Source organism: Alligator mississippiensis, chromosome 1 (assembly GCF_030867095.1).
Source record: "Alligator mississippiensis isolate rAllMis1 chromosome 1, rAllMis1, whole genome shotgun sequence".
Taxonomy (NCBI): Eukaryota; Metazoa; Chordata; order Crocodylia; family Alligatoridae; genus Alligator; species Alligator mississippiensis.
The window spans coordinates 182,216,672-182,241,958 of record NC_081824.1 but is presented as its reverse complement, the minus strand read 5'-3'; the positions used below and the strand labels follow the sequence as shown (position 1 = coordinate 182,241,958).

The 25,287-nt window shown below is 42.5% G+C and overlaps 1 protein-coding gene across 3 annotated transcripts; it reads left to right on the top strand.

Annotated features, from left to right (window-relative positions):
• The first annotated feature begins 90 nt into the window (after nt 1-90).
• Nucleotides 91-25,287, top strand: BROX (BRO1 domain and CAAX motif containing). Of its 3 annotated transcripts, none has more exons than XM_014598029.3 (13): nt 91-219; nt 3,897-4,044; nt 5,348-5,454; nt 8,914-9,010; nt 10,074-10,169; nt 10,988-11,060; nt 12,062-12,167; nt 13,195-13,284; nt 15,232-15,317; nt 16,487-16,568; nt 18,655-18,805; nt 20,207-20,366; nt 21,294-25,287. In XM_014598029.3, exons 2-13 carry the CDS (start codon nt 3,944-3,946, stop codon nt 21,378-21,380), a joined length of 1,236 nt encoding a protein of 411 aa, XP_014453515.1. In that variant the 5' UTR covers nt 91-219; nt 3,897-3,943; the 3' UTR covers nt 21,381-25,287. The 3 variants fall into 3 exon arrangements, with proteins under 3 accessions (XP_014453515.1, XP_019338686.1, XP_006262209.1); XM_019483141.2 differs by lacking the exon at nt 91-219 and adding an exon at nt 394-476; XM_006262147.4 differs by lacking the exon at nt 91-219 and adding an exon at nt 483-583.

Here is a 25,287-nt window from a genome sequence, read left to right as displayed (position 1 = left end):
AGGTGGAACGGGGCCGCGGCGCCATCGCTACCGAGGCAAAGGCGGAAGGGATGGGGCACTTCCGCCTCACTACGTGTCATGGCGTCGCTCCGCGGCGGGTGACAGACACGTGGCCGCCCTGAGGCTGTTACTGTCGCTGCGCGACTCAAAACAGCTGCCTCCATCCCTAAGCCTCCCTCCTCGGGGCCGGGAGGAGCAGCCCCCTCGCCTCACCGCCGGGTGCGTGGGAGGGAGCTCGCAGCGACCCGCCCCGTCCTTCTTTGCACAGCCGGACGCGATCGATGCGCTCGGTTGGCCGCGGTTTTCATTGCGACGATGGCATCGGCGCTCTGCTCACGCTGCCTGCGCAACGCCGCCATTTGGCGCTCCAGGCGGGGGGAGTCTTTCTTGCGCAGGCGCGCGGTGGGAGGGCGGAAGTGAGGAGCGTCGGCGGGCGAGCTGAAGCAGAATAGAAGTGGCTCCGCTTCCTGTACCAAGTGAGGGCGGAAGTGGTGCTGCTGCTGCGCGTACTTGAGGCGGTGACTCGGAGCGCGAGGCTGAGGCTGCGGCGTTGGGGGTCTGACCGTTGTGCCCCCCCGTGCGGGTGAGGCGGGCCGGGCCCCAGGGCGGGTGGGAGGAGACGCCCTGGCTCCGCGCAGCGCCCCGGTCCTCCGTCCCCACACCGGATCTCAGCTGTGCCGGGGTGCCAGGCCGGGCTGCTCGCTGGGAGGCCTGTGGGATATGCCAAAGGGGCCACGGGCTTAGGACAACCAAGGAAACCTGTGAGCCTCCCTTAATAAGCAGGGATCCTGGTTTTCTCTGGTTGTTTTGGGTTGTCCTTTTAATCTAGAATTCTGTGATTAAAAGACAGACAAATCCCAAATTCACATTTTTCGTGATTAGAAGAAAGCTCCACTATATATTGTTTTTCAGGTATCCAGGTGGTAGTCATATCGGTCTAGAGGAAAGAGCAATCGGGATTCATAGTAGTGATGATATCTTTTATTAGACCAACAAGATTTTTACTCCAAAAATCTCTAATTGCAATCTTTTGGGTGCAAACAACCTTCATCTGGTATTGGAGAAAAGATTGTAAACGTTCTGGGTAGAAATGAAAGTTCAAATTCCATACCGTTTCACAGAGGACTCAATAGATATACATTGTTTGGATTGAGATAGTGTTTTGTTTTAATTACCAACATAGTGGATTTGGGAGTTTGTTTGGGATTTTTTTAAATCGGAGAATTATTTATTGTTTAATCATAGAGAACTAGGATCCCTGTTACGGCAGGGCATGGGGGACACCTGGAGGAAGAACAAATAAAGGGAAAGGAGCAGGGGCGTCAGGTGAATAGAAAGGAGCTGTAAGTGGTGCTGGCAGGATATCTAGCATGGTCTGCCCCAAAGCAGCTCCTTCCCTTCTCAAAATCAGCTGTGTGGAGGACAGTGAGGAAGTTGGTGCTGGTTGGAGTGCAAGCTGTGCTTAGTTGAGTTCAGACAAGCATGTGCTCCTTGCACTACCTGCTTAAACAGAGTATGTTTTAACGGCGTATTCTGGCAGTGATTGCTATTTGTCCACCTTGGTTGCCAAGCGATGCCACATTAAGAATGGGGCTCAGAACAGCAGAGCAAGTTCTGTAGAGATTATCTGTATTTACCCAATTGGGACAAAAATGCAGTGAGGCATTTGTTATCAACAGTAACTTTTTCCTTTTCTCTCTGCTGCATTCATTGTCTAGAATGATGGGCAATCGGTTCTTCTCTCTGCTTCCTCAGGGATGTGCGGGCGGCAGCTCGTGGCTCTGCCACAGGCCCTGGCCCCATTCTGTTGCTGCTCCACGATCCTGGCACCCCCCTGCCCTGCTCCCAGATACCGCTCACAATTTGCTTGCAGCCCTAGCCCATCCGCCTAGCTGAGCATGGGGTAGAGCCACTTAAGGAGTTTTGGTGAGCTTCTGCAGATGGGGGTTGCTGATCTGGCCCATGACAGCTCAGCGAAACTCCCTAAGTGGTCCTTGGACCCAGATAATTGCCCACCCCTGTCCTAGAGCTAATGAGATAACCCTGGTTATCTTACTGTCACAATAGGTCTTGTGGGAAAAGTCTCTCACATATTCAGTCTATAAAGAGCCTCCTTAAACTAATGTAAGCCTTTTGAGCTACCTTCAGAAGTTGGGTGGGATGGGTTCAGACATCCCTTCTGCTAAAATTTCAGTGAAGGAAGGTAGACTTTCAGGTTCCAAAGGTAGGTTCACGTAGAAGGTACCATAGATAGCAATTAAGTCTAGCAATCCAGAAAGGTATCCATAAGTGTGATGCTAGTTGTATTGGATAAACTATTGTTTTACCAGATACAGGTGACAAAAGGCTTTGCTAGGATATATAAGCACTCATCAAATATCAGACTGCCTTAACTGAAGTTGAACATATTGTGAGCATTCAGCCCTCTGCTGAAGGGAAAGTTTTTGTGAAGCTGAATGGAAGATTGCTTGATTCTGAGTCTATAAATGGAAGGTAGATAACTGAAGCCTTCCACAGAAGCTGAGTCCCTTGAGCCAATAGTAGGGGCATGTTCCTTTGGACCTTTCGTGTGCAAATCTGCCATTTCTTCAGTGTGAGCTAACCATATGTAAGGCTGTCAAATAGTGCCCTACAGTCATAAGTTTAGAGATTCAGGAAAGCTTTAGAACATGTTTGTTACACCACTGCTAATGCAGGTGTCTGGTTGAAGCAAATGGTAGCTGACAATCCATCCTGGCATCACTCTGACAGAGCCCTAGAGCTGCTGCGATTTACACAACACTCCCTGTTATACGATAGTAGCTCAGTCTATTGTGGTAACATGAATGTGGAGGAAATAATAGGTCCATTGATTAAGCGCAGTAAAATAAATTCAAGAGATGGAGATACGCCTTTGAGTCACTTGCTTGTGATCACCGAGTGCTCCGGCACTTCCACATGCGGCACAACAGAGCCAAATTCAAGGGGGGGCATGAGCACTCTTTGTGCCCCCTTACCAGCTGGAACGCTTGCTGTCAGGGGGGGCACGTGCCCCCTCCCGTACCGTCCCCTACGTGTTGCCTATGTCCTGTAAATTGCAGGGCATGAATCTACAACTGGTGTGCTTCCAGAGTACTCCCAGCTTCCACAGATTCATTGATGTGCAAAGAATGCAGGCTTGGGGTCCAAAACTGCAGGGAAACAGATTTAAAATATCTGAGTACAAGAGAAATGGAGCCCCAAGCTCCCAACGGGCGAACAGAGGCCAAAATGTCTTTCACATATATCTAATTTTAATATAAATGAGTGTGATGTCATTTTAAACTAAGCCTTGCGACTTCCACCAACTCTAAAAAGTGTTTGCTTGTCAGCCCTGGAGGATGAAGTCTTTTGTTTGTCTGTCAAACAGTCATCCCACAACTGTGACCATACACATTTTCTTCATCTATCACATACAGCTATTGTGTCTGCAAGAGAGAGGGATTTGCTTATGGTCCCTTCAGTCCATAGCTGTTCTATTGCTGCAAGCCCTGATTTTGTATTAATTTATTTATGTGGACATCTTTCCCCACAGGCTAGTGGGCTAAATCCTCCAAACAATAATTTGGCAATAACAACTTTTAGTTGCTGTTTGACTTGAGAGAAATATGCACTGTTAACCTCTTGGGAAGAAACTCTACCCCATCTATTTCCAAGCTCTTGAACCACATAGTCCAGTGTAGGTGTAATGTAATGTCTGTGGTTGGTCTGAGATCTCCAGTTTTTCCTTTTAGAAAACAAAAAAAAACATATAGCTTTTGCAAAGTTGGCCTTCATTAAAAGTTAGTATGCAATATGGCCAGTCTAGGATAATTCGAGGGGAAAGGAAAGCATGTCAGCTGTATCACAGTTACATCAATGTAATGTTTTTCTTTCAGTCTCTAGGTCTGTACTTAATAGCATTGAAGACAACAATTGGAAAAAAATGACCCACTGGTTTCATCGCAACCCTTTAAAAGCTACAGCTCCTGTTTCCTTTAATTTCTATGGTGTAGCCACTACTCCAGCTGCAACAAAGATTTGCAAGTGAGTATATTCTAGTCTAATGCTAACTAGTCTTTTCAGAGTTCAGGATATGTCCTGAAAAGTAATGGGTACCTTTTTTTAAGTTTTGAAGAGATTACTGATCTGTAGGTTGGTGAAAGTAAAATACTGATAGCACTGTCAGTATCTCCTTCTAGAGAGCATGTTGCCTAGTCTTGCAAGTCTGATACTGCATGCTGTGATGTTGTAATTAGATGGACCAAAGGGCTTTTTGAGGAGCCACAAGTGTTCTGCTGCAAACGTGTGGCTCGGGAAAGTATTTAAATAAACTTTCCAAACATGATTACAATCTCATCTGAGCTATACAGTCAAGACTGTTATAGAGTTTTGTCCTACCCTTGCTGGGTGGCCTTGTACAAGTTAATGAGCATCTGTCTTACTTTGCTCAGTGTAATGTGGCTCAGCTTTGCATGTGTTACAAGGCTTAAAGCATTGTTTTTTAAGTGATTTGAAATTCTTTCTTAAATGGTACATTGCATAGAGCAGTGGCTGGCAACCTTTAAGCAGCTGTGGGCCAAAACAGCTTGGCTCTAGTCCAGTGTGGGCCAGCTGGCTTTGGTGGCACATCGGTGCAGGGCAGGCTTTCCTTGTACCCATGTCAAGGCCAACAGCTGGAAGAGAGCTGTAAACTGTGTCTGCACTGTTTCTGCTTTTCCCTGCTTCCCCCCTCCCCAGCTGCCTCCTGGCTGCAATGTGGGCACAGCTAGAAGATGCCTAGCCCTGCCATGGGTTGGAAGCTGAATCCAGGCTGCAGCTGGGTTGACAGCGAGGTAGAGTAGGGAGAAGGGACAGTGGCATGGGTACAGCTGCAAGCTGCACAGCCCCAAAACAGCTACTCTGCTTGCATGTTGGGCTGGACAGGTGGAAGTTGTGTTGAGATCAGGGGGAAGTGGAAGCAGGGAGAAGTGGGAACAGAGGGGATACAAGTAGAGGAGCTGTTTCAGGGCCATGCAGCTTCCAGCTGCATCCGCAGCATCTCTGCTTCTCGCAGTGGATAGCTGTTGTTTGGCTTGTGGCCCAAATGGGCCTCAATATGCTTTAAACAAGAAATACCTGTGCCAACATGAATCTTGAGTCCTAAGAAAAGAAAGACTTGTTACAACTAGTCCTTTCCTGAAAAGTTATTCTTCCCTTTGGGAGGGACTTTATCATTATCAATTTAATACCTATGCTTTCTTAGGTGAAGGGAAAAGTGGTATGTGTGGGGTTTTTTTAATGATTTTTTTATGGCTATCCTTTTGTGTAGAATTTCTTAAGTTTGTTTGTGTTTTTTGTTTTTTAACAGTGACTTAAGATTATCTAGAATTCGACTCTTGGAGCTGTTTACTGATTTGAGTTGTAATCCAGAAATGATGAAGAATGCCACTGACCTATACTTCTCACTCTTGCAGGGTAAGACCTTGAAAGGCTACTAATATATCAGGAGACCATTGCTTAGTAATCTGGAATTTAATGAAACTCCTACAAATTTGTGTTATTTTAATCTTATGTGGAGGCATTATTTGTTCACCAAAAATACAGCATCTTTTAGGTTGCTGTATCCTAACCATCTGTTAAATGATCACCTGGCCTTCTCCAGGTTCTCAGTCAGCATCTTGGCACTGTAAGGGACACGGATAGTCCTTTGTCTCTGTCTTTTTAACCACTTTCTGATGGGGAGAGACATTAATTTTTCATCACTTTGATACCACACTATAGTGAATTACTTCCAGAAAGTGTTGATTCGCATCAATTAGAGAATTTACCAAAGCAAAAGTATAAAATGTATCTAGTCTAATGTGAGACCATAGTTTGTTATATTTAGTTGCAGTAATGTGCTCATCTTTACCAAGGTGCTTATATGGTGTTCATCACCAGCATCTGAGCTATTCAGTGATATGTTATAGATATTTATGTTACCTCAAAACGTTTTTTAAAAATCTCAGTAACCTATTCTGAGTTAGCATTTTCCCTCTGTGTCCCTTTTGCTGAAGAGTCAGTCAAGTACAATCCTTGAGCTCTTTGCAGTAGGTAGATTTTAACTTAAAATAACTGTTAGCTGTGCATTTCTAAGCAATATCAGTCTGGGGACAATTTTTGCAGTGGTGTCATATGGAATATGCTAATCTGTTACCAAAACCTTTTTATCCCACATAAATTTTATAAATATTATGTGAGCCTTTGTTTCCTTGTCTGTTTCCAAGCCACCATTTTCTATGCTGGTTTGAAACACTGTTTTGAAATTATATATAAAAAACAATTTTCCTTTTCCATACAGAGTGCTTTCTCTGTAATGACTTGTTTGTTTGGATGCCAATAGCTTTCAGTGTCTTAGCCTGCTCTGAAGTTCAGACCAAATTAACTTTGATTTGACAATTTGTTGATTTTTGTCAGCTTGGAAAGCCCTGAAGTATTCAGTGATTTCATTTTGTAATGTGCCTGAAGGAGTACTTGTTATAGATTATCATCTGTGGCATGTGGCAGTCTGGAGACTATAGGCCAGGGGTGGGCAAAATGCGGCCTGGGGGCTGGATGTGGCCCGCCAGGCCACTCTATCCAGCCCGCGGGGCCCCTAAAAATTTAGAAAATTAATATTTATCTGTCCTGGGCTGCCTGTCATGCAGCCCTTGATGGCTTGCCAAAACTCAGTAAAAGGTACTCTGCCCAAAATAATTGCCCCCCCCGCTATAGACACCACCACAGAAGTAGTAAAGTAACTGGCCAAGTTGCTGCAGAAAAGGTGGAAGGGAAAGAATGTCTTCAAAGGGTTTCTATACCCAAGCACTAAAGTCTTCTCTTCACAAAGGAAGTTTTTCAAATATTTGCCATGATTGTGAAAACCACTGTTGGCAACTTTGGGAACCCTTGTTGTAAGTGCCATATTGAGCTTCTCTGTGTTGCTTTGTATGAAAAAAATGCTTAAACTATGAGCATCTCACTTACAATAGGGCTCCCAAAATTTCTAATATCACCAGATGTGAATTGGAACTAGGCACAGCACAAATCTTTTGCAAAATTCCCCTATGGTGCACAGGGTTTGCAGGGTCAAGCTGGTAATTCAGAACAGGGAGCTTCTGTTGTTAGGATGGGGGGGGGTTCTGTAAATCTTGCCTTCTCCTTCATGAATAAAAGTTTTTTTTATAGGGCTGTCAATCACTATTGATATGCAAAATTAACACAAGAATCAATTAACAGGTTCACTTTTCTTAATGCATTAAGTGCACATGTGGTTTTGGACACCCCCCCACCCCCCCCCCACCCCCGGCTCCTCTCCACTGCCATTATCACTACCTCTGGGCTCCTCAGTGGAGCAGCCATAGCAGTGCAGAGGGGCTGCAGGGCAGCCTAGGTGTAGGCTCTGGGTGGCTACAGCAGGAAGGCGGAGGGAAGGGGGGCACACCACCCTGCCCCACCCCACACAGCCCCCATTCAGGTCCCTGGGCTGGCCATGTCGGGGGTTCAGGTAAGGTGACGCTGGGCCATGGCAGGGCTGCATGGCACCCTTGGGTCATGCGGTTTGGGCTAGGGGCAGGTCGGGACTGCCTGAGAGCTCTGGCACAAGCCGCCTACAGGTCTCTGCACATCCCCAGTCCTGGCCCCCAGGGAGCGGTGGCAACAGTGATCCTGTGCCCCTGCGGAGGCAGCCACAGACAGGATTCCCACTGAGCCGCCTCCTGCAGCCCCTGCCCTGTGCATGCCCAGCCCTAGCCCAGTGCTGACAAAACCCAAGCTGAACTGACTCTCCTCCCTATACCACCAGGGCTCCTGCTAGGATGCACACGGAGCTTCAGGACCCACTAGGTCCCAGTGTCAGCCCAGGATGTGTGAGGAGGAGAGTGCTGGCTCCGCCTGGCTTGGCAGCAGCGGCTCAGGCTCCGTTGATGCTGGACTGGGGCTACGGGAGATGGCTCTGTGAGAATCCTGCCCCCACCCACTGGCAGCAGCTCCCTCCGCAAGGCCGCAGGTCTGCTGTTGCCACTGCTCCCCTGAGGACCCAGACGGGGGATGTGCAGGGAACTGTGGGCCCAGAGGTGGCTCATGCCAGAGCTCCTAGTCGGTCCCAACCCACCCCGAGCCTGAGCCATGGGGCCTGTGTGTGCCAGGCAGCCCTGCCGCAGCCCAATGCTACCTTCCCTGAACCCCAGTGCTGCCAGGTCAGCTGCATGGCACCCTGGATTGGTGTTGTGTGGGGTTTGTAGGTGGATATGGGCACCCCCCACCCCTTGCTGTCTTCCTGCTGCAGCTGCCTGGAGCCCGTGTCCCACCAGACCTGTTGAGCAAGTAAGCAAGGAAGTTCAGGCCAGGTCGGAACAGCTACCTGCTGCCCATGGCCACTGCTCCTGGGATGAAAGCAGGGTGAGCCCACTGCTGCTGGGGCTGTGCTCAGGTGGAGGGCATGCTCAGGGCAGCTCCATAGAGACCCCACTCAAATTAGGCATCCTGCCAGGGCGTGCAGGGGTCTCTCCTCCCCAAGCTCCAGACCCCCCTGTGGGGAACCCCTCTCCCCAGATTCCAAACCCAGCACGCACATCCACAGCCCCCAACAACTTCACAAATTCACACCTACCCCCCAACCGTACAAAGTACCTGCATAATTGTGCATAATTTTTAGTTGTTCTGCCCTTAATTTTCAGTCATCAGGTGTGCAATTAACATCATGATTAATTGCAACTATCTTTTTAATCGCACAAGTAATCATTATTACATTTTTTAATTGTTTGATAGCCCTGGGTTTTTATGAAGAATGCAAATGAGACCATCTTTTTCTATTCCACCTGTCTGTATCTCTTCATCATTCCCCATTCCCTTCGTATCCTATTGGTTCTGTTTTCTCATTTTTAAATTGCCTGTGGCATGTTTTTATTTTAACAGGTTTTATCATTTCGGTGGATAATTCTTCTCAAGAGAGCAAGTTACGATATATTCAGAATTTTAAGTGGACAGACACATTACAAGGGCAAGTCCCAAGGTACGTGTGCTTTCACAGTTACAATATATATAGTCGTTTTATAGTATAAATACGTCGCTTTAAAAATGCATAGTAGAGTAGACAAATATAACACAGTGCTGTGACCACTCAATATTTCCAAGGGATTCATTTGTTTTAAAATGATATAATTAGTTCCAAGTATATTGACAGTTTTCTTCTATTTAAAGTTGGAGACAGATTTTAAATAGTGCAGGAAGTAACTATGCAGAATACATATGCAATAAGAATTGGCTATTTCAGATTTTTAAAATGGTTAAACTATTAAATCAGAAAAATATCAAGGTGGTTGCTCTTATACCTCCTGGGGCAAACCCCTCACTCTTCTTTTGCACGTTTTGTCATCTAAATCAAGGTCTTCTGGTAAAAGTTAATGATTTTCCCTCTGTTCTGTAGCACACTCTTGGAAACTATAAATAGAAAACCAGACTGTAATAGAAAACTATGGAAATACATAGTGGGGGGGGAGGGAGGGGGGGAGGGAAACATGTTGATAGTCCCTAAAGAAAGCTGAAGAATTTATGATGGCAGGACCATTCCAGGAAAAGGATAAGATTTTAACTTCTTTGAAAACTTTTCTGTATACATATGCCATTTTGTCATAATTATGTAACAGGTTGCAGTAGAAAGCATTTTGGTGCGGTGTATCTGCTAAATTAACATGGGCAAACCTGTCACTTTCTTAGTTTTAACTAGCTATTTCAGACATAGGCTTTCCATTAAATGCCATTTAAAATAGATGGTGAAATATGTCATATCTGTAACTTAATTCCTACTTTTTGTTTTTCTGTTTAAAATAAAAACTTGGCTAAGCTTTCAGAAAGACTCGCCTGAAGGGCACATCTTTTAATGTGGGATTTGTTCACATGAGCTTTTGGAGGGAATAAGTAAATGATTAAATCTTCTTGAGACAGTTCAAGGCACAGAAAAGTTAGGAACTCCAATGATGAATGCAGTGATTGTTACATTACCTAACTACACATGACCAAACATGTATGAACAGATTTGAAATCATGAAATTGCTTGTGTTTTGTTTTTCCTTCAGTGCCCAGCAGGATGCAGTATTTGAGTTGGCTTCCATGGGATTCAATGTGGCTCTGTGGTACACAAAATACTCATCGAGACTGGCAGGAAAAGAAGAGTAAGTGTTTTCTGGTTTTGTCAGTAGTCATGCCATGTCGACAAAAAACTTCATCCACTTTTGAGTTCTGGTTGCTTTAATTCAGGGTTGTCAGACTGGTACGGCCCCCAGGCCAGATCCAGAGCCTGATGCTCTTCCCAAGCTAGATCCAAACCCACTCTGGTGGTAGGTTGAGCAGTGGTAGCAAGGTGAACAGCATCAGGGAGCAATAGGAGTTAACACAGCTGTTGCTTGTCCCTGTCGTGAACTGTATTCCCAACAGTTGTGCATACCCCAGATTCTGGCAATGCACCCCACTCCTAAATTTGCAGGTTCTCGTGGGTCACTGCAGGCGGGTGACACAGCTCTGTGGCTTGTATGTTTAACAGCCCTGCTCTACTGCATATCGTGCCACCACAAGTGTTAATTGAGAACATCAATTAAGGCAGCCTTTGTTCACATGCTTAGTATCAAGAGTGTACTCTTCTGGCTCTCAGCCTCTACGGTGTGTGCACGAATTCCTCTGTGTTGTACTTGGATAGACAACTTGACCTTCAGTCACAGCTGGATTAATTGGTGAAATCTAAACTATATTTTCATGCTGGAAGGTACACAGTACTATAGCAGAATAGCCTTAGTAGAGGTAAGGCACTAACACTAAGAATAATGAGCAAATAAAACTAGTATAAGATGGAATCCGAACTTCTTCGGCTTTTACATCTGATCTAACTGAACAATGTAAGGTGGTTGAGAAGTTTTTGTAAGGTTATGAGTTCATCGGTACAAAACAAATATTAGTCAGGTGAATTGTATTTAATAATTATTTTTTAATCTTTCAGTATAAATGAAGATGAAGCAAAAGATGTTCACAGGAGCCTGAAGATAGCAGCTGGGATTTTTAAACACCTAAAGGTAGAGAACATATCTTTTAATTCTGTTCTGCAAAATGTCTCTGGACAGAGGTGTTGTTTACATCTTGCTGTGTGTAATGTCACCATGTGACAGGTAATATTTTTTTTAAGGCTTTGCTTTTTGTTATGCAGAAATAGACTGCATGCAGTAAATAATGATATTGGATTCTTTTGAATACCACAGAAAATAACTTACTTGAGCAGTCATTTTTGTGGTTGGATTCTTCTTAATTGTAAGGGTGGGGGAAAAAGCCAATGGCAATAGTCCCTGTGTTCGTAAGTGTCTTTGTAACACTCTTCATCACTATGATTCCCTCAGACATTGTACCCACTTAGTACCGTATATCCCATTCAAGCTCATAATTTTAGGATTGAAAGAAGGTTCTACATTTATTCCATCTTAATGTAATGTAAAGTGTAATGCTCACTGAGTATAGAATAACCCATGCCAGGATATAGACATGCATACTTTGGAGGGGCATGTTCAAAAGGACAGCAGCCCTTAATGTTCTAACTGTGCATGGACAAGCCAGGAATGATACAAATAAAGCAAAATCTCTCCATCTTAATGTATTAAAAGTTGGAACTTTTAACAGTTGGACCAGTGTTAAAAGTTGGAACGATTTTGCTATGGTTGTATCGTTCCCAGCTTGTCCACACTAATGATTAGAATGAGGCAGCTGCTGATCTTTTAAAATGGCTCCAAATGTACGTGTGTCCATACCTGCAGTTGCTGTTCATTCCCTGGTTACAGTTACTTGTGCCCTGAGCTCAAGGGGTTAATTGATTTAACCAATATACAGAGAATTGATGTTTGTTATAATGTGAACAGTAGGCCGAACATTTGCTGTGTTTTATTTTGTGCAGTTGTGAATTATGCTTTTTTCTGATATGCGCGTAAGTGGAGCTTACTAACTTACAGTCTGAAAAAAACCTCACTTCAAACTTAATACTGAAGTGCTTTATTTGAACTAACCCTAAAAATGATTTTCTGCTATGTAGGAAAGTCATATTCCCAAACTGATCACCCCTGTAGAGAAGGGAAGAGATCTAGAAGCTCGACTTATAGACTCCTACATCATTCAGTGCCAAGCTGAAGCCCAGGAAGGTATTGCAAAATGTGCATGTTTATAAGCGGAATATTTGTGTGTGCAGTTCTGTAGTGCAGTAGTTCTCAACCTTTTTAGATTTGAGGCACCTCTCCATTTCAAAAACTAATTTATTACAGTGCTTACCTCCTTGCAGAGGGGCCAGGAATTGGAGGTGGGAAAACAGTCGGGCAGCAAGAACCTGACCTTGCCTTTATCTGCTTACTTTGTCATATCTGGAGCATGAGCTTGCCCTTATTGGCTTATCTCCTCACACATCCTGCAGCATCCTTCAAAAGATCTCATGGCAGCCCAAGGTGTCCCAGCATCTTGGCTGAGAATCACTACTCCAGGGGTTCCTGATGTCTCCTGGATAGTGACAGCCAACATTCTTCTGAAGTTCTTTGGGGAGCCAAGGTATTTGTAGCCAGAACTGAAATCTTCACTATCTTAAGGTGCCAGAAAATCATTCCAAATATTTATCAGTTTTGAAAAAGTTCTTAAGGAAATTTATCTTCTCCAGTAATTGTTTAACATAGTTTGAAAACAAGAAAGTATGCTAGAGATCCAGGGGTTTAGGTTGTAGCCGTGTTGGTCTAAGGACATAGGCAGACAAGGTTCCTTGGGTGAATTTGATATCTTTTATTAGACCAACCCAAATAGTTGGAGAATATTTATTAAGCAAGCTTTCGGATTCAGAAACCCTTCGTCAGGCTAAGGAAGTTTCAGCAGTTGGTGTGTGCTCTTCCTGGATGGAATGAAAAGTAAACAAGCCAGGGGCTGGGCTGGGGAGTCAATTGCCAGGCAGATTATTATAATCCAAATACTTTAAAGTAAGTGGAAAAATATGCCGCCAACATTATTGAGTGCTGATTTACAGCTACGCATTATGTCTTAATTTTATCATAATTTGTCACTTGTTGGAGCCCAGTAGTACTCTTGTTTATAGTATTCAAATTAACTGAATTGGAAGTTTTAGCTGATAAACCCCTAATTATGCTTGATAAGACTTTCTACAATTAAATTTTATTTATTTTTTTTTTTTAGTGACAATTGCCCGAGCTATTGAATTGAAACACAATCCTGGTCTAATAGCTGCTCTTGCCTATGAAACATCCAATTTTTACCAAAAAGCTGGTAAGATAATTATAATTTTATGTCCTTAGTGACTTAGTAGCTTGTATGCTGTATAGAAAGACCGCATTAGCAGTGCACCTGTGCTTCCATTTAACAATAGAAAGTAAAAAAAAAAAAAAAAAAAAAAAAAAAAAAAAAAGTGTGTTAAACAGTCAAGCCCCAACTGATGGTTCAGGTGTCTAATTCACAATTTAACATTTATAGTGGACATGTCTAATAATAAGAGGCCTCCTAGCCATGTGGGAGGGTCTATTCCCTGGGTGTTAAGTAGTGGACAAAATGGGGTGAAAGTCAAGGAAATGTCTCCAATTGTTCAACATTGACTTCTTAAAGTCAGTGAAAGGTGACATGAAGACTTCTTCAGCCATCCTTGGCAAGAGGGGTGATTAGTAGGGCTGTGCAAAATGGCACCGGTCCGTTTTGACTTGAGTTTCGAGGTTTCGATGGAACAGTGTTTTGTTTCAAATTTCATTTAGATTCCAAATTGCTGTTCTGTTTCGCTTCGTTGAAACAGTGACGCTGTTTTGACGTTTTGCCCATTCGCTATAATGGGGAAGCTTGAAATAATCTGCCTACCAGATGAGAGACTGGGAGCCCGCAACCCTGGGAGGGCTGCAGGGGCTGTGCCAGTCCTCTCAGGGCTGTGGCTCCCCGATCTGCCTGCCAGATGAGGGAGGGAAGCTGGGTGTTGCCGCCTGGGACAGGGGAGCTGGGGAAGGGAACTGAGCCCGATTGATCGGTTCCCCTCCCCAGCGCTACGGATCGGGCTGGAGAAAGGAACTCGTAGCTGGGCTGAGTTCCTTTCCCCAGCCCGATCGTAGCACTGGGGAGGGGAATTGAGCCTGGGCCCAGGCTGTGACTGGCTTCCCGCAGCCTGGCCACGGGAGGTGGGGAGAGCCAGGGCTGCACTCCTGACTAAGCTACATGGGGCTGCGGAGCCACTGGGGGCACAGCCCTGGTTCTTCCCTGTCTCCCACCACCTGGCTGCTTTGAAATGTTTCCTAACTTTCAAATCATTTTGACTAGCCTCATTTTGTTTCAAGGCTGTTTCAAAGGCCTTCGTTTTAATGTGATTTCTCTGTTTCGAGCTCGAAATTAGTTGAAACAGTGTTGAATCGAAATAGCCAGCGAAATTTTGCACAGCCCTAGCAATTAGTTGTACTATAAGTTTTAAGGCAGGCTGGGGATTATATATATGTTGCTTAGATTTGGTAAACTGGTTTGAGGACCTTCTGAGTTAGACAAGAATATTGGTTAACTGTGTGAGATATTAGTGTTGTAATGTAAGTAGAGCTTATAAAATGTTTCTTGACATTAAGACTCAGAACAAAATGTAAAATTAACATTTGCAGGCAAGGTTCTTTGGGTACGCCAGCAACCAAATAAACCTTTAGACTGTTGAGCAAAATTATTCCTTTGTCTCATAGACATCAGCGTGTATAGAGAAGGGGTGTCAAACTTATCTAGGGCCCTGGAATAGTTCTGGACTGAGGGATTCCTCATTGGCCAGATCCAGCCTTGGGTATGGGGGGAGGCACTGTGGCCACTGCAGCAGGTCTGAAGGTGGCAAGAAATCTGGAGGGATTTGGGAGCTGTAGTGGTGAGCCAAGTTTGCCACCAACAGCAGTGGGCAGCAGGGTCAAAGGGCCCTAACTTCCTGGCAAGCCAAGCACCCACATCTTCCACATAGTGAGGCTCTGCAGTCTGGATTCAGTCCATGGACTGTATATTTGACACCTCCAGTGGAGAGGGAAGAGGTGCACAGCTGCATTAATTAATCAGAAATGTAGGTGTTCAAGACAGTGTTATGTCTGTTAATGTGGTTTCCTGTAGGAACTACAGGAATAATTGCTGCACCTTAACTATATTTTGCATACTGTTGATTGCTCGAAGATCACCACTGTGTTTAAAGGGTTTTTTATGATTTGGAGATTTCTATAATTCTAGATCAGACATTATCTAGCTTGGATGCAACATACACGGGTAAATGGAGGAAGTACTTACAGTTGAAGACCTGTTTCTATCTGGCCTATGTGAGTACTTTGTTTGTGTCCAGTCTATGAATGTTTCAGTATTTAAAAGTTAGACAGGAAAAGGGATTCAAGCATTGCTTTTTCATTGTCACCTCAGTGTGAGAGGATAATTGGAATTCCTATAGCCTGTGTAAAATGTTTACTGTTTTAGAGCAAGATGGGACCCCTACTCTCTAGAATTTGGGAAGATTCCTTGCTTCTATAAATGAGCCAAGGCAGTCTGAGCATAACACTAGTCTTTCATTCTGTGCACTGAATCTCAGTCTGTTTTTAGATGCAATTAAGAGTTGAAGTCCTGATGAGATAGCCGCTAATGATATTGGGTCCCACAGACAACCCCTGTGTCTTTTAGCAGCAGGTGCATTTAAAAAAGATTAGAACCTTTTTTCATTTTTTAACTGCTGATGGCAGCTCACTTTGAGGATGGAAGGGCCTGTAGCTCTAACTAAACATGACAGCACTGTACTTTATTCCATCATTGGTTTAGTTCATGCAATAAAAACAAAGAGTACTAATCTCACCTGGTTGCTAGTAAGACAAGAAACATTTAGCTATAGGCTCAACAAGGAGAAAGTTAGGATCAAGTTAGTTTTGTACCATATTTTAGAAAAACTAGAATATAAACTCTGACAAAAACCAGAAGCAGCAGTTTAATTTCTCAGACCAACAAGAAATGTATGTTGACTCATGAAAACTTTTCTGTTCACATTGGGTTTAGGATATAATTTAAATATTGTATTTCTTTACAAACGTTATGCCCCAAAAAGAACTCTATTCAGACATGAGGGTAAGGGAGACTAATGGGAATATGCTGAAAAGTTGCTTAAACTTTGCCATAACCATTCAGAGAAACCATTTTAATTGAAGGTTGATCATAGATTTAAAATCTCCTCAGCGTTTTTCATACGTGACTTTAATCACAAAAACTGAGCTGAGTTTATTCCCACCTTCCCTGCTGAAGAGACATGCTCTTTTTCTTCAGTACAAGTGCTGCTGTGTATATTAATTCCTTGCACCACATCCTGCTGGCTGACTCTGTGCAAGTGATGACAACCCAAAAAGTGGATGCAATGACCCACGTCTAAAAAGAAAAAAAAAAACCCCAGAAAAAATAGTTGGACGACAGGAAGATGCCTACTGATGCCAATACAAATATTCTTTCCCATCAGGCATATTGCTATCATGGTCAAACGCTGCTGGCCAGTGATAAATGTGGAGAAGCCATCAGATCTCTGCAGGAATCAGAAAAATGTAAGTATGGTTCTTAAAACCCTCCTGGAACATCTCTCGTTCTACCTGAAGGCCCTATGGTTTTTGTAATTCAGAGCAGTTTACAAGGCTATCCATTTATTTAAGTGTTAGAGCTAAATAAACGCACACTGATTACATCAGAATAGGCATGGTCTGTATAAGAGCTTTCAAAAATCCTTAGTCCTCAATGTTTGTGGTCTGTAAACTTCTATAATATAAAGAAGTGCTTACTGAAATAGACATTTTTCTCTTGTTATCAACTTAATATCTCCCTAAGAGAGGACTATAGCCTGTCCCTAAAAAGAAGGATGGATACATTTATTGCAGGGTCACAGCAGACAGAGAAGTTAAAAAATGAAAAACAAATTGGCTCGATCTGTAACAGGGAGCTAGAGGCTCCTGTTACTTTAAGGGGAGAAATTGCAATAGCTGAGGCCCACTGGCAGAAGCAGGTATGTCTCCATGTGAGGGAAGGCAGCTGAATCTGGGCTAGCTGCAGGGAAATAGGTAGCCAGACTCGTTGGCACTAGATTTATGACCCAGATACCTTGTTCCGGGCTGACCCAAACCCTCAGACTGGCCATGACCTCTCCTTTCGATAATAGATAAATTTTATTGATGCACAGTGATAGCAGATAAGAATAATCCAAACAATTCTATATATTTTTCTAGTCATAGAGCTCCACAGAGTTAAGGTACATCTGGCCAGTACCCAAGCTTCAGGCTGAGGTTCTGTCTTGAATGTCAGATGTCAGCATGATCCTGGAGGTCGGAGGCCAAGGTCCCCCTCCTCCCCCACAGTTTGTGTGGGTGAGACAGGCTGGTGGTATACCCTCTATCCATGGTTGCCTTGGGTTTCTCTCTCAGGGACCCTTTGCTACTCTGAAATCCCTCCCTTTGTATCTTTTTCCCTCTGTGATAATGCCTCTTCTTTTGGACCTTGCTGATTGGTCTCTCTGTGGTCGTCATACTGTTCATATTCTGTGCTGTCAACTTATTTCTTTGTTTCACAGACTCATCACATGAGCACATCCTAATTTGGGCTTTACCAGTCGTCGTCTTTTAATTTGGTCTGTTCTCCAAACCAGAAATCTCAAGGGTGCTGCAGTTTGGCATTGTAACTTGGTGCCACCTTGTCTCACGTTATGGAACAGTGAGATGCATTCCTTTAATTTCCCAGCCTGTGTGTCTGTTTGCTGCTTGTCTGCATCAAACACAGCCCACCTTGAAGAAACTTTGTCACAGACAGGCTTTTTAGAAATCGATTAACCCTTATGTTGCCCTGGACCATTATTCTAATGCATATCTATTTTACCTATAAGCCAGTTCCCAAAATCAAACCTCTAACTATCATTTTCTAGCCATCAAGACCCGTAGGCTGCAAGTGCCTATTGCGTGGCTAGCTGCCTACTAATAGGACAATAGGGCAAAGCCCTGGGTAAGCAACGAGAGAACTACTGCATCTTAGCCAGAGAAGCAGCAGTAGGCTGCTCTGAAGGCTGAGGAGATGCACCTGTGGCTGGTCAAGAGAACACCTGATCAGAAGGGGAGGAGCCCAGGGGATATAAGCCTGGGTTTCTGAGGCAGATGGACAAGTACAGCACTGAATTCATTGGGGAGAAGAGCTCCTGCTAGTTCAGGTATTCAGGGAATGGAAGCTGTAAGCCAGATCAGATACTCCTAGGGGCTATGAGAGCCAGTGTGTGGGGAGCACATATCAGTGCACCCTCATATCCACACACCATAAGCAGAGCAGTAGTTGTAATCTTACTCTGAACTTCTTTTAATTCTGTGGTTCCATATAACATACTACTGTTCTTCTTGTATTTGCCTTTGTGGTAGTATAATATACTTCTCTGTCCTTCCAGGTCTTATAGCTACCTTTTTTTGCTGCCTGTAACCAGATTTTGTCCAACTTTCTAGGTTGGAGTAGTCATCCTGGAACCAGTTTAACTTGCTTCTACAAATGGTTATTTTAGTATGTTGGGATAGAATCCTAGCTAGGATACTCTCCCTCTCATATTTAAGCAGGGCAGAACAGTAGTGACCAGCTTTAACTGATAACTTTCATTGCTTTCTTCTGCAGTCTTTACCAAGGCTGAAGCATTATGCAAAGAATATGGGGAAACCAAAGGGCCTGGGACTACTGCCAAACCTTCAGGACATCTATTCTTTAGGAAACTAGGAACTTTGGTTAAGAACACCCTAGAAAAATGTCAGCGAGAGAATGGATTCATGTAAGTATATACTCTTTTTGGCGCATTGCTTTGCATGATCTTTAGACCCCTCCTTTGTTGTTATTTTAGGACTACAGCATATATTTTTCTAATGCAACTCTACAATCCAGTAAGGAGTAGCATGTGGCTCAGAGTGTTCACAGTTCCTTCCCTAGAACCAAATGAGTCTCTGCTATAGCAGATTACTCCTCCCTCCTTGTTCTTAAGTTAAACCACCTTAACTGATATGCTGGAAAGGATGAAGTCCAAATTCCACTTTCTGCCCCTGACTACCCTCTTCCTGCCCTCCTGCACTGAAGCAGTGGTCCTGCGGAGGATGTGCTCTACCCCACTTCCCTAAACCTTGATATGAATTCTGTGAAACCTGCCAGGCATAAAATAGGAGCTTGGAGACACAAAACATGCTGTGTTATTAGCATTTACAGTGGGACACCTGTGTATCTGTGTGTATGAGGATTAAAGGCAAATACAGCACTTACTCTGTTGCATGTGTCCACAGCTAGCTTGTGATAGCTGTTTTCTATAGGCTAACAGACTATTATCCACCCCCTGTTAACTTCTGCTATAAGCAGCAGTTGTACGTCTCTCTGCTCTCCATCTAGTGTCCAATACACTAGTGTAAATGTGTGTCGTTACACAGCTAAATTCCCAGGGGATGCCAGATAACAGAGCTTTTGCTGTGTTTTTGAGTCTAGAATTGCTATTTCCCCCCCCCCCCCCTTATTGTATAAAAGGCACATGCAACAGGGAAATTGACTAAACATCAAATGCTGTCTGATGCACATGAAAATAATTTTTCCTACTCTCCTTCTGTTATAGTAATCATGGTTTTTAACAATAGCACGTACAAAAATTAACACTAGCTCATATCTCTTTAAAAAAGTAATTTGTCACATGGCCAACATCTGTTCCATGAACGTTCATGCCATGATGATGTTATAGCGGTTTGCTGAGCATTGGGTAAGGAACCAGTCCTCTGATCTATCTGTGCTTTTGTCACTATAGTATGTACTGACATCACCTTTTGTCAGAGGCATTAGTAGCTCTGATTTTCATTTTTATTTTAATTGCCTTTAAACAGAAGTAGCATTTGTCTCTTCCCACTAAAACAAAGGGGGGAAAACCCTCTTAAAGTGATAGGGGCCACAGTAGCAAATGGGTGAGAGTACAAATGGGAATTTGCCTCTGGTCTTGTGACTCCTCTGGGAAACCAGCTAAACTGAATATTGTTCGTTGTTCAGTTCTTTAAATCATATGGGTCTAGTACAGTGATAATAGTAGGATGCCTTTGTAAGTAGGGAAAGTGTTCTCCTTTACTTCTGGGGGTAAACTGATAATCTGAAATAATCTCTCTTCAAATCTTTATTTACTGTGTTTATAAAACGCTAAATTCTGTCTTAGTTACTTCCAAAAAGTGCCACCGGAAGCTCCCCAACTCGAGCTGAAAGCAAACTACGGCTTGGTAGAACCTGTTCCTTTTGAATTTCCTCCTTTGGATGCACACTGGACCCCAGAGTCACTTGCTGCATTTGATCTGACTAAGAGGCCAAAGGATGAGAGTGTAAGAACATTTTACCTTTCTTCTCTCCCTCTTGTCAACTACATCCCATGTGTGGTGCATATTTGGCACTAGGTCCTTAGGTCTTCCCTGCTTAGTAGTAAGACCACCAGCCTTCTGGATGCAGGTCACCAGTTCAACTGTTTAAGATTAGGCAAGTTGAATCCTGTTTTCAGCCTTCCTAGGATGTTAAGCTGTAGCCAGTGACATTTCAGCAGGCACTGACATACTTGGGGTTAATGCTATAGAAAAGTCTATTAAAAAGAAGTGGATGAGACTATTGATCCACCTGTCTTTTAGTAGTTTGACAGTACTGAAGAGCATCCTAGAACAGGAGTATACCGTGTATACAATATATGCCACTTGTCTTTTGGCCAGTCTTCATTATTTTGTTCTTTTGAGAGTTCTCTTTATTTGAGGCCTCATCTAAGCTTTGTTACACCTGTGTGCAAGTTGGTGCGAAGTACTGCCAGTTCATGATGGGCACCCAGTTATTTGGTCCTAGGGCAGTGGCATTGGATCCATGTCATTCTTTCTTAGCTGGACAACTCTGGTTGGCCCAGAGCTGAAAAATGACATTGTTTTCTTTTAGCCGTGTAATCTTCCTGTTTGATATTTCCTTGGATAGAGTTTGAGGATTAGTTTGCTTGAATGCCACTGGTACTTTAAGGCAGTGTAATTTCAGTTCTTGAGCAGGTGCAATAAGCTAGTTGGATTTAAACACTGTACATTTCAAGCTGCTGTGATGAGAAAACTTGGCAATTTTCTTTCTCTCTCCTTCATTTTTTAAAAACAGCCCTGAGGGTGCAGAAAAGAAGAACTTGGTGGCTTATAGTTTGCACAGCTTCAACATATATATGTTGTGTGGAACTTAGGAGTTTGCATTCACGACTTACATTTATTTTTTCCAAACTTTCTTTTTGTCTACAGGCTAAGCCAAAACCAGAGGAAGAAGTAAAACCTCTGAAAGAACCAGATATAAAGCCTCAAAAAGACAGTGGATGTCAGATCTCTTAAATGCCATAAGTACTTGGAATTCCTGCCACAAGCTGTATTTGGTGACTTCTGGGGCTTTTGTTTAAGATCCCATATTTTGTGTTGTCTTTTTTTTTTTTTTAATCCTAAAGATTAATTTACTGAATTTATATTTAATAGCCATCTGTCTTGATTGACAGTGTGACTGGATTGGTAGAAGAAAATTATTTATATCTGCTTTATTTTTGTTTTAGTTGGTACCTCAAAAAATGGACTCAATTGTCGTCTTTGCTTCTACAGAGATTTTTATCTATAACCAATAGTACTAGGGTTTGGCTTCTATATGTAGAATAGCATAGAAGGAAAGAATTGTGGGGGGGTAAAAGTCAGGATGTGGTTCCTCTCCACAGTGATAATTCATTTAGCATAAACTTTGATTCATATCTTTTGTTTGACAGGAAATAGTACTGATTTAGTCATGTTTACCACAAAGGCTTAACATTCTGTGGTGTTGCTATTCTGTTGTTACCGATGAATGAGAAAAATAATTTCTCGATTTTTTTTTTTTTTTTTTTTTTTTTTTTTTTTTTTTGTGCTTTTATAAACATGGAAACTTCTGTAGTAAAATCACTGTCTCAGAACTTCTTTAGAAGTTCCCCATAACCAGAACAGTTCATACTGCATTTGATGCAACTAGACAGTAGTATTTTTTCCAACTTAAATTGGGTTTCCATATGCCTGAGTTCTTAAGAAGGTGCTTCTTCAGTGGTATGTTTTTTTCTATCCTGTTCTTTCATTTTATGTGCTTTAGTGTCAGGTTGCTAGTTTGCTTATAGTATGTGAAAGCGAAGCAGCAAGCAAGTAGAAAAGCTCTTTAAAATGTATTATGGTATCACGTTTGTAGAATTTTTAGAGGTTAAAATATTTTGTAAAGTCGTGGCCTCTCAGAACCTCAGATGAATACATTTAGTTCATAAGCATAATTAAATAGACTGTAATTGCTCCATTTCTGTATGGGACATATTGGTATGATGCCGTAGGGAGAGTAAGTAAGACAGCATAGACATTTTAGTAGTATGCAGAGAGCATTCTTTTTTTAGATCTCACTAACATCAGATGTAAACTGCAGCATCTCCCTCCCAGCTTTCTCAAGGCCTACTTGTAATCAGCCCCTGGATGAAGAACAGTTGCTGAAATCCAGCCCTCAGTAAGAATGAAGTGCTGCTGTCTGAAAGAGGGAAATGATTTGAAGGACTTCTCACTTCTCTAATTTTCCCACTGTTGAAGGCATGTGCTCTCGGAGAAGTTAGTGTGTGTAGCTTTGGTCTTGTGGGCATTTGATAGTACTTGGGGGACCAGAATAACTACGGCAACAAAAATATTACTTCCATCTGCAAGTGATCAGCTGGCACATAGTGTCAGCCCTGGTGAGCCAGGTGCTTGTGTCCTTCAGGCTCTTGATCATTGTAAGTCATCACACCTAGGATTGAAAGTTATGCTTTGAGAGCTCCAGATTACATAAAACACAGCATCTTATGTGTCCTCAGCATTACAGGTTACTGTAAAAGCATGTCCCCATGCTCTGCTGTCTGCACTGGCTTTCCTTTCAAAGGAGTCCTGTTGAATGGCTCTTTATTCATAATTCTCAGTGGGACTGGATCTAGCTACCTGAGAAGTCAGGACCTCCCATAACGGCTACATTCCCATGGAACAAACAGAAGGCTATCCAGTAAAAGGATGATCATGAAATGGAAAAGCAGAGTCTTCACAGGAGCTGGACCAAACTAGGCAACTGACTTCTGTGAAAGAAAAGAATGATCCTGGTAGAAGTAAGCATTATGCTGAAAGCAAACACAAAATCCAGTACTCGGTTTACCCTTCTCCTATCTGTTCTATATACTTTGTGCTGTTTCTCCCCCAGAGACTATAACGTAAGAACAAAAGAGTTTCTGTTTTTACATCTTATGAGAGGCTTAGCTGTGGCGTTACAGAGAATCTGGAGAAAGGTTTGTTTCCCAAAATGTGGACACCCCCTGCCAACCCCCACAAAGTATTAAAGAAGGGGAGTCAAGATGTATTCAACCCTTAGTCAAGAGTTGTTTTGCTGACAATAAATATTCAGTCCTGTGGAACTTACAGGAGCCAATTTAGCTGGAAGCAGGGAGGGAATATTAGAAGCAGGACAAAAATGGATCACTGCCATAAATAAAGCTTAATATTTCTATAGTTGCCTGCCTTTCTTTTTAATGGACGAGTTGTAATTAGCTTCATGCTCAATCTTAAACTTTCAGTATGTACTCAGTGATTCTTTTCTGTTGTCACTTGGACTGTATTTGGTGTTTTTCTACAGGCAGAAATCTTTAATTTAGATTAAACAGATTTTCACCCCTTGTATATCTGCTGTAGAGTATAGCACAGAGTTGCCTAAATGTATCTTGTGCGCACACAGATTAATGTGTATTGCATTGGTATTTTTGACCATGAGTATACTGAAATGTATGTTTCTTCATTTATGTTTCATCAGCTACCCAAATATGTAGGGAGGGTCTTTGGTGCAAACTTTGATTTCCCAAACATTTTCATACAAAAGCTTATTCTGTAAACTTGCAGTTTACACTATGCTGGCACTGTTATCTCCGACTTTCTGAAATCAAGAGACTTGATTGAGATTTATATGCAATCTGAACATTAGGCGATGGTATTTTATGAGGTTAGTTGTAATATTGCGCTGCTCTTAACCCGTACTTGTTTTAGTAACCATAACAAGTTAAACATTAAACTCGTTTATTCCCTTAATCATCTGAACTTTTGCTTTTCAAGACACCATTGATTTATTTGCATTTTAAAGCTTTGTGGTAGATTTTTCCTAGGAGAAAGAATTAAAACGTTTTAACCTGCAAAGTGTAAGAATAAGATGCTATTGGACAGACAACTGTTGATTTCTCACAGAGAGCAAGATTTTTATTAAAGTATTTAAATACAGACACTCCTTTTTTAGTTTTTATTTCATTTTTTTGCATTAACTGTTCTCTGTATTCAAGCATTTTTTAGAAAACCTGGTTGAGGGCTTCATCTATCCTGCAAATATATATAAAATAACAAAGGTTTCCTTTAGCACTTTTTTTAAAAGTCAGGTTCATAAGATGACTTTTTAACAATAAAATCAACATTAGTAAGTATCTGCTCTCTTACAATGAGGGCCTTTTTTACGACATCTGTTCTGTGGCTGTTAATTTTGCACTCAAACAGTGCCCTCAAAAATGATGTAAATATTAGTTGTCTAACTGCTACTTGTGCTCGTACTTTATAATGGGGCAAAATTATGTCACAGAGCAGACAACTAGGTAGAGTACTTAGCTGAACATTGAGCCCTTTGTGCGTTTGTCCTTTTTTTAAAAGAAATATATACACTGGAAATCTTTAATGGCTTATTAAAAGCAAAACAATACCAAGCTCCTTATAGGAAAACTATTTTAAAGGCATTTAATACACTTATGAGGAGTGTCTCATTCTTTGTTTCTGGGTTTACATGAAATAGTTAACTTGCCATTATTTAGCATGTAACTCTAGAACTAAAGGACTAAATCTGGCCCTTGAATACAGATGCCTGGCTTCAATATGAGCTTTGTCAGTGCCTCTGAAGGCAGGATTTAGTAATTGATGCATCTGTATAAATACTTGGCTTGTCTGCTGTGACACTACCACCTGGTCGTAGTCTAAGCAAGGAAGTAGATACCCATATCTGTATATTACTGTATAGCCAACTTTGCACTTTAGAAACTAATCTTGCATTTTCAGTACTATACAACATGCTTGTAAATAATCCTTTGCCTCTTGTTTTGTTGTACTAATGGCAGTAGTGTGATACCAATAAGATTTGATGGGAGCGCTGTTAAAACTAAAAAGTATTTTTCAGTTTGTATGTATAAAATAAACTGTTTGAAGTGCA